Here is an 18,308-nt window from a genome sequence, read left to right on the forward strand (position 1 = left end):
AACTGGTAATCACATGAGTCCAGGATGCTGCAACCATTGTAAATACATGCTTGTTGCCAAGAGCCTAAATTTTGATCATGTGACTGTGGGAATGCTGTGATAGTCATAGGTGTGAGAACCAGTAGTAAGTTACTTTTTTGCAGTGCTTGTGTAACTTTAAACAGTTGCTAAACAAATTATTGTTAATTGAGGACTACCTGTACCTTCTCAGGATTCAGACCACAATCATTAAATGGGGAATTTTTAGGATCAGAAATGAACATTCATCACAGGACTTGGACTTGTAGTAGCTTTTAGTTTCTGGAAACCAGCTGTCCTGAATCTCTTGGGGTCCCAGCTAATGAGTGGGCTGCCGAGAATCATCATATTCCTTTAACTCTAGCAAAAGGGAATAAATCACGGTACATTGTCTGTAATTTGCAGCAAACACATACTATAACGATTGTATCAGTACTCATTGGGGAAATTTGGGGACTTGTCTAATAGTTAAATGGTCTAGTGGTTAAGGTACCAAGCTAAAAAGCAAGAGACAGTGAGTTCAAATCCCGCTTTAGCTATGAAATCCATCTGGATGACCTTGGGCTAGTCCCTCTCTCTCATCCCAACTCACCTCACAGGGTTGTTGTTGCATAATAGGAGGAGGAAGGTGTGTTGGATATGTTCGCCATTTTATGTGTGAAAATAATAAAGGCGGGATATAAATAAATGAATGCGGCACACAAAAATAAATTAAAATTACTCCTTGCATTTTGGTATTAAGGAGAGAGCAAAAGCTCCCTTTAGTTGGGAAGAAAAGCTTCATGGCCAGTCTTTTCTCCTTAGTAAAGTGATCGGCATATATGTGTGTGGAGGGAAAATCTGTTTGTGTGCCTTAAGATGTCCTAACAAGAATGGTCTCCAAAGCTCTGGCTTGCTGTGTGAAATGTCTCATTGGCCAAAAATGGTTACAGCCAGTCTCTTGGTCTAAATATTTATACATTTGTGTTGAAAACAAATGGAACAGCAGTGTTTAGGCTTTTTTCAGCATAGGGCTGTTTGCAAAGGATAGATGGCAACCCCTTGGAGATATAGTTACTTGCATTGACAGTTTGAGTCCCAAAGGATTTATGAGTTAGAGATCTCTGTGTCAGTATTGAACTGAGCTTCCTTGTGAAAATAGCTGAGTCTTCAGTTAAATGTCTCTGCTGAGCTGCAAATCTGAGCAGGCAGCTAGCTCTTTGGCAAATATTTTTCTGTGTATACCTTCTAGGCTATTCTCTGTATTATTTTTCCAGGCTTTAAGTCATTAAAGTTCACCATACTTGGTAGTGCCAGTTCTGACTCTCAGAGCCCACCCTGGCTATAATACTTGACAGTAAGTCAAAGGTTCAGCCTTGTGTATAATATAATACTCTGAGATTTATAATTTTAAGAAGCCACAGTTCATTGAGTGAATATTTTTTTCCTAATTTAGTTAGCTAACAGTATCCAACTTAATCATGCATCTCATTTTCCTTTTTCTTTCTTGAACTCCAGATTCCTTTCTCTCTTGTACAGTTTCCTGTATGGGAATCTTTAAAGGTAAGTCCCTTTATATAAAATTCTGTTTGTTTGATATGGTTTTTTTTTTAAAAAAATATAAACTATTACAGATTAAAAGAGATCCCTGGTTTAATCCCTGGTTAAAAAGGCATTGCAGAGTCTTGCAGAAACAAAAAATACAGAAAAGCCAGTGAAAAAGACCAAGGGGGGAAAAAAAGAAAAATATCAGATATTTTTACAACAGTTGCAGGTGTTTTGATGAATGTAAAATCACTACAACATATTTTTTATGTATTCAGAAATTTGTACTAGAGAGATGGACAAAAATGATTTGAACGGTAGAATTGTATGGGTATAGTCTTCTCTTATATCACACATTCCTTTTCACAATTTTCTTTCATTATTCTAAAGCATTATGGTATAATCCTAGAGTAATAGTTTCACCATACTGTGATACTTCTGAAGTGCAGAACTAATTCTATTTGTGGCATCTTCAAAAAGAAGCTTGTATGAATTTGAAAGCCTTCTCCCATCTAAATAAGTGGAGTCAGTATAGAATTTGGAGAGTTAACATTCACAGACATATCTGAAAGGCTGAACTGATAGATAATGTCAATATAAATTGTGTGAAATACACCTTACAGGCTTCACCTAAATATTGCTGTTTTTCATCATCATCACCATCATTTTAGCCATTGTCCATCCACTGCAGGATGAAGGCCTCTTCTGCATGTTTCCAACCTTTCCTGAGCTTCTTTGGCAATTGGACCCGCAATACTTGCTGATGTCGTCCATTTTGTTTTGGATCTCTTTCGTGAACATTTTTTATCAAGTGGGATTCATTCTATGACTGCCTTGGTCCACCTGCCATCAGTTCTTCTTGATATGTGACCAGCCCTTTTCCATTCCAATTCTTCTACCCTCTTGATGATATCATATACTCTAATCCATATGCAGGTTTTTCTATCTTGTCTTGTAATACCGAGCAAGTATCTTTCCATCTTTGCACCACTTGTAGCTTCTGTATTGTTGTCTTTACCATGCCTTAAATATGGGAGTGTACTCTGGCTATGATCCATGATAAGTGTCCGGAAGTTGCAAAATTTAATGAATGCAAAATGGAGGAGTTAAAGTGGTCACAGAGCAGAAGTTCAATATGCACTGCTCTAGGACGCAGGTGTCAAACTCATGGCCCATGTGCCAGATGCGTCATGTGCTGCCCCCCCCCCCCAGTTTACCAAAGGGGAAAAAAATCCCGATACATCACCTGACGCTGCCATGACGACACAAGTTTGACACCCGTGTTCTAGGAGCTCACATAACTGCCTGCACCACTTATTCTCTCCGAGCTGAAACTTCCAAATACTTGTCAAAGGCAGCTCTGTGCATAGTGCATTGCAATAGTTCAGTTTGGAAGTCTGGGAATAGATACAACTGGTGTACCACATGAGGCTGTGCAAAAGCTCTTTGCACAACTGCTACCTGCTCATTAAGCAGGAATTGTGAGTCTAGGAAAACCCTCAGTGTAAACTGGGTCTCTGGTATAGTACAACCCCACCCAGCCCCAAAGATGGCAGAGTCTTGGAAGTAGTGGGCTCCAATCCAAAACCACTCAGAGCTCCCAGAGTTCAGCTGAAATCTCTTGTTTCCTAGGTCCTTCCAGCCTCCAGGAATTTTAAAGAATTAAAATGGGTTCCTCAAATATCTGCAAGGATAATGGATCAGTTAAAATGTCTTGAACCCCTCAAAGATTTTTTTTAATGCTACATTTTGCCCCATCTATTCTTATGGATTCTGAAAACTACAAATATGATTTGGGTGCGTCGCATCTTTGCTAGTTACCTTTTAGCTGTATGTGAGAAGCTGTCTCCTGAACAGTAAAACAGACTTTTTTTTGTAAGCATTTCATCTTAGCCTGACTAGATGTTTTAATTTGGAAAAAAAAAAACACAGAAATGGCTTGTGGGATCTATGGTCTTGGCCAATACAACATAGAAATAGTCTGTGAACATTTTCAGGGAAGATAATTCATCAATTCTTTGAATGCCCCTAGTCTATTTACCCTTCAGTCCTTCACTCAATTATCTAGAATTTTGTGAGTTACAGTGAATAGAGCAAGGTTGCCAATCTTTTCAAATGTCAAGCACGCCCTCCTCTAAAGGGGAGAATAAAGGAAAACGAAGGCCAATGTTGTTGCAAGTTGGCCAAATTGGGCTCCAGGATTGTTGTTCCCTACATTGACCTAGATATTCAGTAACAGCTTGAACAATGTTCTTTCTTGCCTTGATGGCTAACAAAACCAGCTTGAATACATAACATATCCCAATCTACCAGCTTAATTTTTCTCTGCAAAACATCTTCAGAAGCATCTGTGTCATAGCTCGCTCCTTTAAAGTATTACATAAATTGTTTTATTTTTAATTGTTAGTTATGATTAATTAGAACCATGGTGGTGCAGTGGTTAGAATTCAGTACTGCAGGGCTAACTCACTGCTTCACTCCAGGAGTTCAGTTCTGAGTGACTTAAGGTTGACTCAACCTTCCATCCTTCTGAGGTCGGTAAAATGAGGACCCAGATTGTTGTGGGCAATACGCTGGCTCTGTAAACCGCTCTGTAAAGCACTGTGAAGCGGTATATAAGTCTAAGCTCTATTGCTATTGCTATTATTAGTTTTTTTACTGTTCAAATTTTATTTTTGGCAGCTCATGGTGAGAGTACTCTCATGCACATTGGTTAAAAAAGCAATTGTTTTTGGCATCCGAAAGTTTTTTTTTTTAAAAAAATCCCTAAATGCAATCTACCTCTTTCTCATTCTCTTTTCACATCCCTCTCTCTCCTTTCCACACCCCTCTCCCCTTCCCATTTCCCCTTCATACTGTTCTCAGTGGCATTAAAAACTCAGGCTAGATGAAACCCAGACAAAAGCTTTAAATCCATTTCCTTGCAAGCTGTGCAATAAGTGTTCTACCATTCATCTCTCCATCTCGGTGTAACGACTGTGCTTCTTTGGGGGATTAAACACTGATCATTCTGTAACATTAACGTGTCTACCATTTGGTTGGGTGCTTTTTCCCCCCGAAACCCGATTTCTAGGGCACCGTTTCAAAGGAGATGATGTCACTTCCAGACAGTGGGAGTGTACTTGCCATTCACCTAATGGTTGCCTTTTCTTCCTTCCCCGTCTCTCTCCCCCCCCCCCCCAGGCTCGGCCATGCGAAGAACACTGTAGCCCCAGCTGTTCAGCAAACAAGCCCTTACTTTATTCATGTCACAAGAATGGTTATTCACAGTGACTTTAAAATACTGTCAAAGACATTCTTGTGCACCATCTGTACGTGGCAAGAGCAAGGAGAATGGGCCTTGCTGGCAATGTTGAAACACCCTTTGAAACCACTTAAGAATTTGGAAAGACACAGCTTGTTTGAAAACAAGCTGCCAAAGAACAGAAACACTGGGTGTTTCTCCAGGGCATCCAAAACCTGCTTTTTGAATGAAATGCAATCCTTTTTCTAGAAAACAAAGTCTCTCTGCTTCATTCTAAATATGTACAAAAAAAGATATCAAAAATATATTTATTCTTCAAGGGCTTTGCATTTAAACAACCAAGTTTGCATAGCAACACACACACACACACACACACACACACACACACACACACACACACACACACTAACTCCGTGAATACCACAATTCCTTCAAATGCTACATGGATTTTTGTAATAATACATAAATATGTCAGTGCTGGTGCAAGAAATAAACATGCTATTTTAATGATTAAATTTTTATTTTTTTTTATTTTATTTTATTTTGAATTTGTATACCGCCCTTCTCCCTGAGGACTCAGGGCGGTGAACAGCCAAGTAAAAACATCAAGTACAAATATTAAAATACAGTTAAAATATACATATATAAATTTGGCCCCATTAATTAAAAACAATAAACAAAACACTTAAAAACACTTAAAAAATTAGGCCAGCCCGGCTTGCTGGAAAAGGAAGGTTTTAAGGGCACGGCGGAAGGCACTGAGGTCTTGGATTCTCCTTATCTCTGGAGGCAATTGATTCCAGAGGGTTAAATTAAATTTGAATCTGGGGATTTTCTAATTTGCGGTACCATAGATGCTACTGCAAGCTTGTCTAGGCCAAGCAAGGAACAAAGCCTGATAAAGTTTTGACATTTTTTATTTATTTATTTATTTTGTGTTTGTTTATTAAATGTATACGCTGCCCATCTCACTATCCAAAGTGACTCTGCTCCTGTTTTACCCTTGCAAGACAGATTAGGTTTTAAAATGTTTTGCAACCTTCCTGTGGGATGTGATTCCTAATTTGAGAAGTCCCTAATTTGAGAATTTGATGCTTCTTTGCCAATATCTCATTGTATGGTGGACTGTTCTTTTGTTGGGCTGCAAAATTGTCTACAAAGAAAAAATTCCTACAGAAATTCATTAGAATATCTTTTGGACATGTAGGTTTATGGCAAAAGTTGGAAGAAGCTGGAAGGAATCTTTGAAGGAAGTCAGTCCCAGAATTATAATAATAGGATTTAATCTCTGGTATGAGCTCTTCTAATGTTACTTACTGTTGGGAGTTTAGTTAAGCCTGACATATATCATCTGAATGAGAAGGGTATTTGAGCATTTTTTTAAAAAATCTATCTTAAGGATGGTATATCTAAATTTCTTCACACATTAAAAGTATATAAGAAGGGATACAAAAGTATAGATCATCATAAGCAGGTTGGTTATAAAACTTTCTGGCAACTAAGGAAGAACTTGGTTGGCCAAGGAGGCGATCTTGAATTAGGCGGGAAGGACTACGCAGTTCTTCCTAGTGTAAAGGTGACAAGATTGCTTCACTAGATTGTGTTAGATTGTTGGCACCAAGGAAGAGAAGAAGAATAGCAACAAGACTGAAACTCTTTATTCTTTTTTGTTGTTGTTAGGGTTGAAGGTATGTTCCTGTTTTGTTTCATTTGTTTGTTTTACTGTTTTGTATTTTATTTTCTACAATAAAACAATAAATTTACAAATAAAGTCTAACATTATTTATAGAAAGTGTTTGCATCTAATTTTACTAGAAAGTTTCAGTTTATGTTCTCATTGGTAGAAGTAGGAACAAAGATTTTTATGGGTATTTCAGTACCTTGACTTGTGACCACAATTGAGCCCAAAATTTCTGTTGCTAAGGAAGCAAGCTAACTGAATTTTTTGCTTCCTTTGTAACCGTTCTTGACACCATTGTTGTTAAGTTAGTAGCATGGTTGTGGAGTAAATTTGGCTTTCTCAATAACTTTGCTTGTCAGAAGGTTGCAAAAGGTGATCACATGACCCTGGGACACTGTAACCGTCATAAATACATGCCAGTTGCCAAGTGTCCGAATTTTGATTACATGATTATGGAGATATTGCAACGGTCGTAAGTATAAAAATCAGTCATAGGTTACTTTTTTCATGCTTGTTGTAACTTTAAACAGTCACTAAACAAATGGTTGTAAGTGGAGGATTACCAGTACTTGCAGAAGATTTAACATTGTTAATGAAGTAGCACATGGATTATTATTTTTTTTTTAGAAAAATGATAAGATTGGTTTTCTTTGTCCAGAAATAGTGAAAAATTTTTTGCATTGAATGCAACAGTGTGCCTTTTCCTTCCCCCCAAGAGCAGCATGATCTGTCAAACAGTGATGTGCAAGTATGGTACTAGTAGACATTATAGCAGGTGGATGAAGATAAGACACATGTGATAAAAAGTATCAGAGGCTTAAATAATATAATCCAGCATAAGAATAGCCTTTGTCTTTTGAAAAAGATGTTCTGTGTATCTTATGGAATACAGAAATATATTTGTGTTCCAGCGTAGGTCCTACTTCGGAATTTCTTAAGCTATTTAATAATAAATCAAAGGAACGTAGCACATGAGTGACCTAGGAAGATAGGGACAGCCCAGATTGTGTGCGTTTCCATGTGTTTTATCCCAAAGATTTATTTCGAATTTGTTATTCATAAAGGAAGAGCGCAAGATTGGGATGGGTCCTTTGAAGTGGAAAACAAAGTCTCCTATTCAGGCTTGGATCTAATAAAATACACATGACACAGGTTTGGCATCACGGTCTGCTGTAAAAGTGCATTGCTTGTCATATTTTGCTTTCCGATATTGGGAAGACTGGTGGGAACAGGTATTGCCCTGGAACAAAAACATAATTAATTAAATCCTGCTGTCTCCAATAGTACATGCTCCAGGCAATCAGATAAAGGAATATTAGAAAGATGTAGGGTGAGTTGGCCAGAGAATTTTTAAGTTCAAAGAAAATTAGACCTAAAAGAAACAGATAAATAGCTTTTGTCGTTTTCTAGTGTCTCTCTTAGAAGAGCAAAATACGTACTATCTTATTTGAATACTTCGTTGTTGTTGTTAGTTGCGAAGTCATGTCCGATCCATTGCGACCCCATAGACAACATTCCTCCAGGCCTTCCTGTCCTCTACCATCCCCCAGAGACCATTTAAGCTCACGTCGACTGCTTCAGTGACTCCATCCAGCCACCTCATTCTCTGTCGTCCCCTTCTTCTTTTGCCCTCAATCGTTCCCAGCATTAGGCTCTTCTCCAGTGAGTCTTTCCTTCTCATTAGGTGGCCAAAATATTTCAGTTTCATCTTCAGGATCTGGCCTTCTAAGGAGCAGTCAGGGTTGATCTCCTCTAGGACTGACCAGCTTAATTGCCTTGCAGTCCGAGGGACTCACAGGAGTCTTCTCCAGCACCATAGTACAAAGGCCTCAATTCTTTGGCGCTCAGTGTTTCTTATGGTCCAACTTTCACAGCCATACATTGCAACTGGGAAAACCTTGAATAGTTTAGTTTATGGTTAATCAAGTGTCTGTTTCAGGGGCATTGGGTTTCATACTTATCTTTTGACTTCATGGAAATACAGATAGCCCTTGACTTACGCCCGCAGTTCAGCCCAACATTTTTATTGCCAAGCAAGATAGTTGTTAAATGAGTTTTTGCCCCATTTTACAAACTTTCTTGCGACACTTGTTCGGTGAATCACTGCAGTTGTTAAGTTGGCAACACGGTTGTTAAGTGAATCTGGCTTCCCTGTTGACTTTGCTCATCAGAAGGTCGCAAAAGGGTATCATGTGACCCCCCCAAGACACTGCAACCGTCATGCCAGTTGCCGAGTGTCCAAATTTTGATCATGTGACCATGGGAATACTGCAATGGTCATAAGTGTGAAAAAAGTTCATAAGTCATTTTTTTTTCAGTGCAGTTGTAACTTTGAATGGTCACTAAATGAATAGTTTGTAAATTGAGAATTATCTGTACTACATTTATTAATGTAAATTTAAAAGACTGGGACTATCTTGTGTCATCCAGTCACACAGTGTTGGATTATTTGGTCCCAGTGAGCCACGAGACATATTTTTAACATCCCCAAACCAATATAACTATTGCTGTTGTTGGCATTCCACTGGTTTTGCTAATCTCTTATCAGAAAGACACTTTAACACAATAGTATTTGATATTGATTATCATCAATAAGTATCTTATATTCTGAGTCAAGGACACAAGTTTTTGAGCATCAGATCCCACAACAAGGCAGCAAGCGGTTTATCATGCTTCATACTATATTATTGCAATGTAGCACACTAGTTTGTGGATTTTCTGCCTCTAAAACCAGATCAGAGAACAAAATGAAGAGAGGAGTAATTTTGCACTTCAAAAAGAATGCCAATTTGTACTTGCTATGTGTGTATGCACAAATCCTTTTTTTAAAACTTCTCTCTCCTTATCTTTTCTGTTTTCTTGCTTATCTTTAACTGAAATCTGGGGACTTCTTAGGATTGCGTCCCAAGATAATATGTTCAGGAACGATTAGTTGAAAAATCTTCACTGCCCTGTCAATGGTAAATGTATGCCCTTTGATATTTTTGTGTGGGGAAATCACCTGGGTTCCCTGGGCGCTCTAAACGTCTTACTGAAATGTGGTCCCAAGTAGTAGACCCACACAACTATGTTGTGCTTGTGTGGGTTTTGTTTGTTCTGTTTTGGTTCCATAAAGGAAATTTTAGAAATTGATGGCTGCAATCGAGAGACCTTATTTAGTCTTCATAAACAGTTGAAAAATATTCCTATACAGCATCTTGCTTTTTGCTGTTTAATTTCTTCATTCCACAGAGGAAATATTTCAATATGTAGTCATTTATTTTATTTCTTTAATAGATGTATCTCCTGCTTTTCCTCCAAGAGCCTTCCATGGAGAGGTCTTTTATATTTATCCCAGCAAGAGCTGACCTATGAGGTAGGGTGATCTGAGAAAGAAAGAGAGAGTGAGCATCCCAAAGGAATCCAGTAAGCTTCTGTAGTTGAGGATGGACTTGAACCTGGTACTCTTTGATGCCAGTCCATGACAATAACTACTACAGTCTATCTGTCTATCTATGAATATAGGCATATCAGAGAGGTACAGATACTCTTTTGAGATTTTCATTTTTTTAAAAAAAAATATTTACAAAGGAATTTTAACTCAGGCTTTCAACTATGGCTGGCTTGTGGTAGCTGTAAACAATTCTGAAGGACATCAGATTTGATCCATCTTCCTCTGCCAGGCATTTATATCATTTTTTTTCCATCCAGGCAGAAAATGTTATCTGATCTGATGCCTCATAAGCATTCACCTTATGAGGTTATTTGGAAAAAGTAATTACAACACACATAATAAAGAATTTGCTGTATATTTCACAACAAAATAGCATCTTGAGACAGAATGTCTAAAAACTATACCATAGTTAGAGTAATCCTTGGTTTTCCTAGTGCCAGAGTTATCTGTCTATATCTGTCTGTCTGTCTGTCTATCTGTCTAGATCTATCCATCCATCCACCCACCCATCCATCCATCCATCCATCCTCTACATTCTAATTTAGAGATCTTTCATCTCACTTACTACCATAACCAATTTAAGCAACAGACTCCAAGGGATTTTTTAATCACATTCAAAAGGTCCCATACAGTCTTATTATGGGATTCCTTTCTATCCACATCTATCTTCCCAAGCTCCCAATGTTATATGTAGCATAAATGAATAAAATGCCATGCAAAATTTTACATATGACATTCTGCCTAATTACATGTAGGAGAGACCAGTATGAGAAGGAAGATGGAAAGGAGGAAAAAAAAGGGAAGGAGGGGAAGGGAATTGACAGGAGAGAAGAATAGCAAGCATATACTGTATATGTAGTGGGAGAGTAGATTTCTGCCATTGATTGGCTCACATCTCAGGTGGAAGCCTTCAGTCCCACCCTGATAAATTTGTGGAAGAGAAGGGAATGGAAAAAGAGAGAAGTACAGTATGTGTGGAAGAGAAGGAAGTATATGTGTGAGGGAGGGAGAGAAAGGGGAGAGGACAGAGTAAGATAACTAATTTTTTTAACCCATTTTTGGTTTAAAGTTCTGAATGTACTCCTCAAGAAAATACATACACATCCTTGTTCTCTAGGTTAAAAATTCCACCAAACTTTGTAGACTTTGTAATTGTTATAAACCATTCTCCTCCCCTTTAACAGATAGGGGTTTTTCCTCCCTTTTTCCTTTCACATTTTCAGCTGGCTCTCCATGTAAAACAAGGAAATGGAAAGAAACATGTTAGCTCATTTATGTCAAGTGCCAGTGGTGAATAATTCCCTGTAGTATGCTCTCAAGTGCTGCATTCTGTGGTCTATTTTTAAATGATTCAGAGAGTAGGGCTTTTCCTGCCTTGTGGAAACACCATAATTAAATTGGCCTCTTTGTAAGGGGATTATCTTATTTCCTGTTGGTCAGTTTGCATTCTCCCTTTGGCCATGGTCATCTAAATTGCTTTGACTTCTTATATGGAAAGTTGTTGTCCAGTTTTCTTGGTTCTTGTCTCTCAGTTCAACTTTTTTAGAAGTTAGCATGTACCTAGGTTAGAGATAATACTACCTGTAATACCTCTTCATAATCTGGTGCCCTTAGATGTTTTCTGATGAAACTTCCACCATTCCTTATACCTGGCCATGCTGGTGAAAGCAGCTAAACATCTGGAAGGCATCACAAAGAAGGCTAGTCTCAGTTTGAACTTTTGAATCTCAGTTTTCTCCAGAAATAGTTGTGGCTTTTGTGGTTGTGAGATGAGCCTTGCTTTGGATATGCTCTATCTACTGATACAAGACTTGGCTGTTGAAATTTCATTCGCCAGCATTCTTCAGATTTTTTTTCTTTTTAAATGGCCTGGAATTAGGGCTGCTGTTTAAGGAATTGATACAACTGCTTGTCAATCAGTTTTCTGGGGAGACTGGAGGAGAATGTGCTCATAATTAGTTATTATTTTTGAAACTGTAAATTAGCTTTCAGTTTAGATGTTTCTTCCCAAAATGTGGGTCAGGTGGGAATACAGATCCACAGCTCAGCTGTTAGATATATAAAACCCTATACCATCTAAACAATTTAGCCATACGTATAGTTAGAGCAATGTTTCTCAACTTTGGCAACTTTAAGACATGTGGAGTTCAACTTCCCAAATTCTCTAGGCTGGGGAATTCTGGAAGTTGAAGTCCACATGTTTTAAAGTTGCCAAGGTGGAGAAACACAGAGTTAGCGAGTTGTCTAGGGCAAGTTACTATTTTCTGGCCATTTTTCTGCCTCATTAAGATTACTGCTAATAGTGATGATTGCTTAGCTTTGGGACTTCTCAACTTAGTATATCTTAATACTATTAATATATAAGCCAAAGTTGTTTGGAAAAAATATTGTTTGGCATGAATATTCAGCTTGGAAGTCACTGCTGGTATTTTTTTCCAGTATTTTTTTGTTCATGTTTTATCTTCCCAAGAGGAAGAAAGATCCGGGCAGTATCTGCAAAATTGCATTTTATCCAGGCTGAAACAAATATGTATTTAACTCTCTGCAAACAAGCTTCAGTGCTGTTTATCATTCCTTAGATCAACCTCTTTTACATGTGGCTTTTTGGCAGGGTGGGTGGGGGTGAATGGTGGGTAGAAGAGACCTACTCATTCTATAAATGAAGATGCCACAAAAATAGCCATTTAAAACTCTAGCACCCACTCACCCTGATAGGAAAGTAGCAAGCTGCAAGCAAGGCAGAGACTAACATTTTGTCCACCCACCTCCTCTCTCTCTCTCTTTAAACACAGGAACTTTGGTCATGGAAGCAAGGACACGTGGTGGATTCTTGGCAGTCTGCAGTCTGTGGAGCATTTGCAGGTGCAAAGGATTATATGTTATCCTGGGAAACATAGTAGAAGAAAAGCAGGGAGGAGGGACAGAGTGCAACTCTATGAAGGCCAGCGAGGCAGCCACATTCTTTTATAATTCCGGTTTGTTTAGAGTGAAGAAGATGGAATGTGGAGAAGGGTGGAGGTGGGGGGAACCAGGGAGAAGAAGGTGAGTCTAAAGAGCCCAGGCCAGGGTGTCAGTTTGAAAGACAGCCAATTTGTTTTTGGCAAATTTCTGTTATTGAACAAACAGGGCCTGTCAGTCAGCTTCTGGGATTATCCAAAGGTTGAGCTGTAAAACTCTGTGAGGAGAACGTGCATTTGGGTGCGGGGTTTTGTGCAGCTGCCTGCCCTGAGCTCCTCTCCAGGCTCAAGGGCTCTCGGTAAGGCCCATGATTCACTCTTCATGTGACAGCTCTGACAGGACTCTAGATTAAGGAGAGTCAGGAGAACAGAACGTCTATGCGCAGCAGCCTCCAGGCGGAAACTTTCCACGGAGGAGAACCGGAGGCTGAAACATCTGGGCAGTCTCCGGACACTCTGCCTGGAATGAAGAGTGGCAGGACATGCTCTGGGATGATGGATTGCAAAAGAGCCTGAAAGTTAATTGAATTCTTAAAGAGCCACCTTGCCCTATTATAACAGCCTGCTTTAAAATAATTTCCTTTCAGATGTCACAAGTGCCACCCATCCCATACATCTGACAAGGGGGCAGGGAGGGGAAGTGTAATGGTCTGATAGAAATCTCAAATTAGGGGCAGCTCAAGATTGAGTGGCAAAAACCCTGCAAAATGGTCAGCCTCAGGTCCTGAAGGTGGAGGGAAGGAAGGTGCAAATAGGAGTAACAATTATACTCTCGGGTTGCTGCCAAGTAAAACTCACCCAAATTGAATACAGGTAGTCCTCGACTTTCGCTTAGTGACTTTTTGAAGTTACAATGGTTTTTGAAAAGTTCTGAATCTTTTGTTGTTCTTCTCATTATGGCTGAGGTATCCTAACATCTGGAGTCTTTTCTTAGAAATTAACAATTCATTCAGAGGCAGGGTAAAATAAAATGGTTGTATGAATGATTAAATAGCTGAAGATGTTATAGTAGCCTTCCCCAGGGCAATTATGATATACTCCCTCACAAACAGCTGCGTGGCCAGTTGTCATGGTGATTGGGGATGATGGAAGTCATAATTCGACATTTCTGGAAGAGTTCAGTTTGAGGAAACTGCTAAATCTTTATAAATACTGGTTCACTTATTCAGTTCGGTCATGTACTTACTTACATTGCATGAAATTATTTTAATACATAAAACTTCTCTTCCTCCTTCATGATATTTCAATCTCCTCCCATGTCTTTACATTTTTTACTATTTTTAGACTATAGTGCACTTACTCATTAAACGCATCTTTCCATCTTTCCGTTTTCTTTGCCAATAGTGTGTAAAGTCACTGGAAGAAATTAACGAACATTAGGTACTTATTAATATCATTACTATTTCAGGCAGTGAAATTACTTGAAAATGTAACTTGAAGATTTTGTTCCAATTTTCTTTTAAGACTCTGCAATCATTATTTTTTGAAACATTGATCTCAGAAATAGAAGTAAGAATATTATTCCCTGCCCTTTTCAATGTCATCTTGAAATTGAACCACTGAATCAGTCAAACATAAACTAGAGGGCATTTTCTGGTATAAAGTTTGTACGCAGCTTCTATAGTTAAGCTTGGAGCCTTAGGTTTTCGTTGCCTTGCTATCCCTTTGTCTGAGTAAAAAGCCCATTTCTTTGAGTAAAAGCTTCCCAGTGGTTTTAATGAACAACACACAGAACTGTATACATGCTGCCTAAAAAAAAGTCTTGGACAGACATAATTCGTGGGGTTTTGCCAAGTATTGGAGTTCCTCTTGACTTTAACAAGGTTTTGGAAGCTTGAACTGGACTTGGTTTCTCAGTTTATATGTAAGGTAGGCTATAAATTATCCTCTTTTTAATAGAAAAAGAAATGCACTGAACTTAGGGACTGCATATTCTCTATTTGTGTACCATTATGCCAAATACTTTTTCCACATCTAGAAGGGGGAAGTCAGAAGAAAAAGGCTTGAAGGCCTATTCAGCTTCTCTTAAATTATGTAAAACAAAATCTCATATTTTGTATAAAATAAGGCAGACACATTAATTAGAAATGGGCACCCACACAATTTCTCAGTCTTGATATATCTTGAGTTTGTCTCCTAAGTAACGTCGTATCCCACCTGAGAAAGAATCAGTCCTCTACTTACAACCAGTCCCTTAGCACCTGTTCGGAGTTATGATGAACCACCCCAAAGATACCACTTGGTTCCAAAGTTCTGATGGCCAGCCCCACCCCTCCACGGTCACATGACCGGATTTTGGATGCTTGACAACTGGTCCACATTTACTGCCATTTGCAGTATCCCACCATCACATAACTTCGGGAGAAGGGTGGTATAGAAATTCAATAAATAAATAAATAAATAAATAACTGCAATTTGCAACGTTTTTGCCAAAAAAACAGTGTTTAATTCCAGTTTTTGCCAAAAACACCCCATAGCAAATAGAATTTGCTTATCGACCACCTCAAAAGGCTCATAAAAACAGGTTGGTCACATGACGACCCACTTTATGACCTTCACAGCTGCGCAGGCTCCATACGGTAGTAAGATGAGGACTCCCTGTACTGATATTCTAGTTTTCATGAGCTGTGATCTGGGGAACATTCTGTGATCTGTGAAGAGGCTTTATGTGGTCTGGGCAGAAGCCATTACTACATCTCCAAATGCTGCTAAAATGCTGACTTTCCAAACTGGATTTTGAAGGAGTCACAAAGTGTATTAACAGTTGTTGAACAAAAGCCAGTATCGTCACTTACTTTACTTCTCACATTCCCCTGCAGGAGATTCTGGCTGTCTCAGTCTTTTCATATATCTTATAAGAGATTGAGGAACAGACTCTAGACAGAGTATAATTTTTTTAACCCTCTTTTCCCATGAAATTTAGAAGCCTAAAATATTTCGTCTACTGAATTGTGCATGGATCATGAAGAGATGAAGATATATAATTACACTTCAAAATGAAACTGGACTTACAGTATAAAATCTTTTAAACATATATAAGTAAGATCAGTTGCCTCTGCATTATTTAATTCGGTTACAGTATTTTGGAGGAAGGAAAATAAAAGTGTACAAATGGGCCAATCCTTAATCAAAGCAATGTTGCCAATACCACAAAAAGCATATTCAGACACTATGACTGTCTCAGACACCCTCTGTGCTCGTGGTCTTTGCTTTACCACAAAATTTACTTAAAGTGTTCTAGAGGTCAGAGAACGGGGGGGGGGGGGGAATTAAACAACATATACCCTTTGATTTTTCATCTCTCATGTTAGCCAAAAAAAAAAAAATGTTGGCTCCTTTCTTAACCAAAAGGTTTTATACTTGACAGAAAAAACAAACATTACTGTGAAGTTAAATCACCAGCACTGTCCTTTTCTGTTTTTAATGCTAGTAAAACTTGAGTGGTTAAAGTCAACTTTCTATGATGTTTTAGCAATGTATTTTTTGATTATGTTTACTGGTATGTCTATAAAGAATAACTATTCCACAAAGGCCTAGGTCTAGGAATACAGACTTTAAAATGCAATCAGAAGCCTGCAATCAAATAATTGTCTGAGTGATTGAAATCAATAAATGAAACTATGAATGGGTTCTATCACTCTCTTCTTTATCTTCTGTATACTACCGTGTTTACCTGAAAATAAGCCCCTCCCCAAAAATAAGCCCGCCCTGAAAATAAGCCCTCCGCAGAAAATAAGCCCTCCCCGAAAATATTTAAATGTATGTGCAGCCGGTTCCCACCATTTCCTCTGGTTAGGGTTAGGAAGACAGAGCTGGAAATCAGGTAAGACGGCAAGAGGAGCCCCGTCTTGTTCCATGCGCCCCAAAATAATACCTCCCCGAAAATAAGGCCAAGCACTTATTTCAGGGTTCAAAAAAATATAAGATCCTGTCTTACAGGAAACACGGTAGCTGCTGTCTATTTTATTTAGCTTGTTTAGTTTTTTAATCTATATCCCACCTACATTATTTTGACAAAAAACTCAAGACAGAAAACATATCCAACACACTTTCCTTCTCCTGTTTTCCCCACAACAATAACCCTGTGAGGTGGATTGGGCTGAGAGAGAGAGAAAGTCAGCAGCTGGCCTTCATGCCTAAAACAGGACCAAAACTCACAGAGTCCTTGAATCTTTCCTGAATCTAGTTTTAATTCCAACCAAATTGAGACACCTTTCACCTTTTTCTTTTTTAATATGTATGAATATGTATGAATATCTTTTATTTTATGTACACTGAGAGCATATGCACCAAGACAAATTCCTTGTGTGTCCAATCATACTTGGCCAATAAAAAGTCTATTCTATTCTATATGAAGAATTATTGAACATAAACAGATGGATGAACTTTCAGCTAATGTAACGGTACTGATCTAAGTGCCAGACTATACAAAATTATCAAAATTGCAAGTAATAGTAGATCTGTTGTTTTACGCTATTAATTCTCATTAATATTTATTGGTAATATTGCAACCAGGTACAAACATATGGACTACAGGTAAATACATGCAGTTGCAAGCATTTTTCTGCAATTGTGTTCTTTTTCTATCAGAAAAAAATTGATTAAGTACCAATATAAACCCTAAAAACAAAAATGGATAGGTGTGCTTTAGTGATACGCTTTTTCAATGTGTATAATAATCATAAACTAGAGTGTATTCCTCTCCACTGGAAAATTCCTGATAGAATCTGGAATGCCCCAGTCTGTAACCTGGAAAAATGTGTTTTTAAGTTTACTTTTTAACTGTAATCATTAATTATATAATATAAGATTACTTTATATAAAATAAACTATTACTTTGAATCTTCAGAGAGTAAAATAAATCTCTCCTCCTGAAAGCCACTTTTGCAAGTACAGGTGATCCTTGTTTAATATCCCTTCATCCGATGACGATTCAGAGTTAGCACACTGCTGTACCACGTTGTCTTACGATGGGTCTGTGTAGTTGCATATATACAAGTTAAATAGATCTTTCTTAAAAACTAGTCACAAATAGTAATCACGGGACTTCAGGATGCCGCAACCATGTGGTATTACCTGACAACAAAAAATGGGATTGCTGCAACTAATCTCCTTATAACATCTTAAAAAGGAATAGTCTGATTCTAGCAAACAATTTTACTGTAAGATTGTTGTGAAATTTCTATTTGCTTTATTTTGAAATTTTGTAGGATTTTTCAGAAATTCTCCCCCCCCCCCTTTCTCTTTCTATAACGGGGGAAGATGGTTCAGGCAAACCTGCGAAAGTGTAAGGTGCTGATGTGAACCTTCCAAGTTAGAGAAATTTTATAGCAACAATCAACACCTCTGCTTTCAGTTCTTTGTGCTATTATTAATAGGTTAGTAATAGGCTTGGCTGCTTGCCTGAATAGAGCAATAATAGTCTTCAGCTTCAAAAAAGGAAAGAATATG

The 18,308-nt window shown here is 38.2% G+C and overlaps 1 protein-coding gene across 2 annotated transcripts in view; it reads left to right on the plus strand.

The window, feature by feature from the left end:
* SLC25A26 (solute carrier family 25 member 26) overlaps positions 1–18,308 on the plus strand; it is a 135,636-nt gene that overhangs the window by 99,274 nt on the left and 18,054 nt on the right. The window contains exons 6-7 of one of the 2 annotated variants that reach the window (XM_070933541.1): positions 1,516–1,560; positions 12,693–12,762. In XM_070933541.1, the coding sequence (XP_070789642.1) occupies positions 1,516–1,560; positions 12,693–12,762 (115 nt within the window). The remainder of the gene's footprint in view (positions 1–1,515; positions 1,561–12,692; positions 12,763–18,308) is intronic. The other variant, XM_070933542.1, reaches the window with a different exon arrangement.

This window comes from Pituophis catenifer, unplaced genomic scaffold, assembly GCF_029215685.1.
Source record: "Pituophis catenifer annectens isolate HBS135680 unplaced genomic scaffold, rPitCat1.0.hap2 SCAF_2, whole genome shotgun sequence".
Lineage (NCBI taxonomy): Eukaryota > Metazoa > Chordata > Lepidosauria > Squamata > Colubridae > Pituophis > Pituophis catenifer.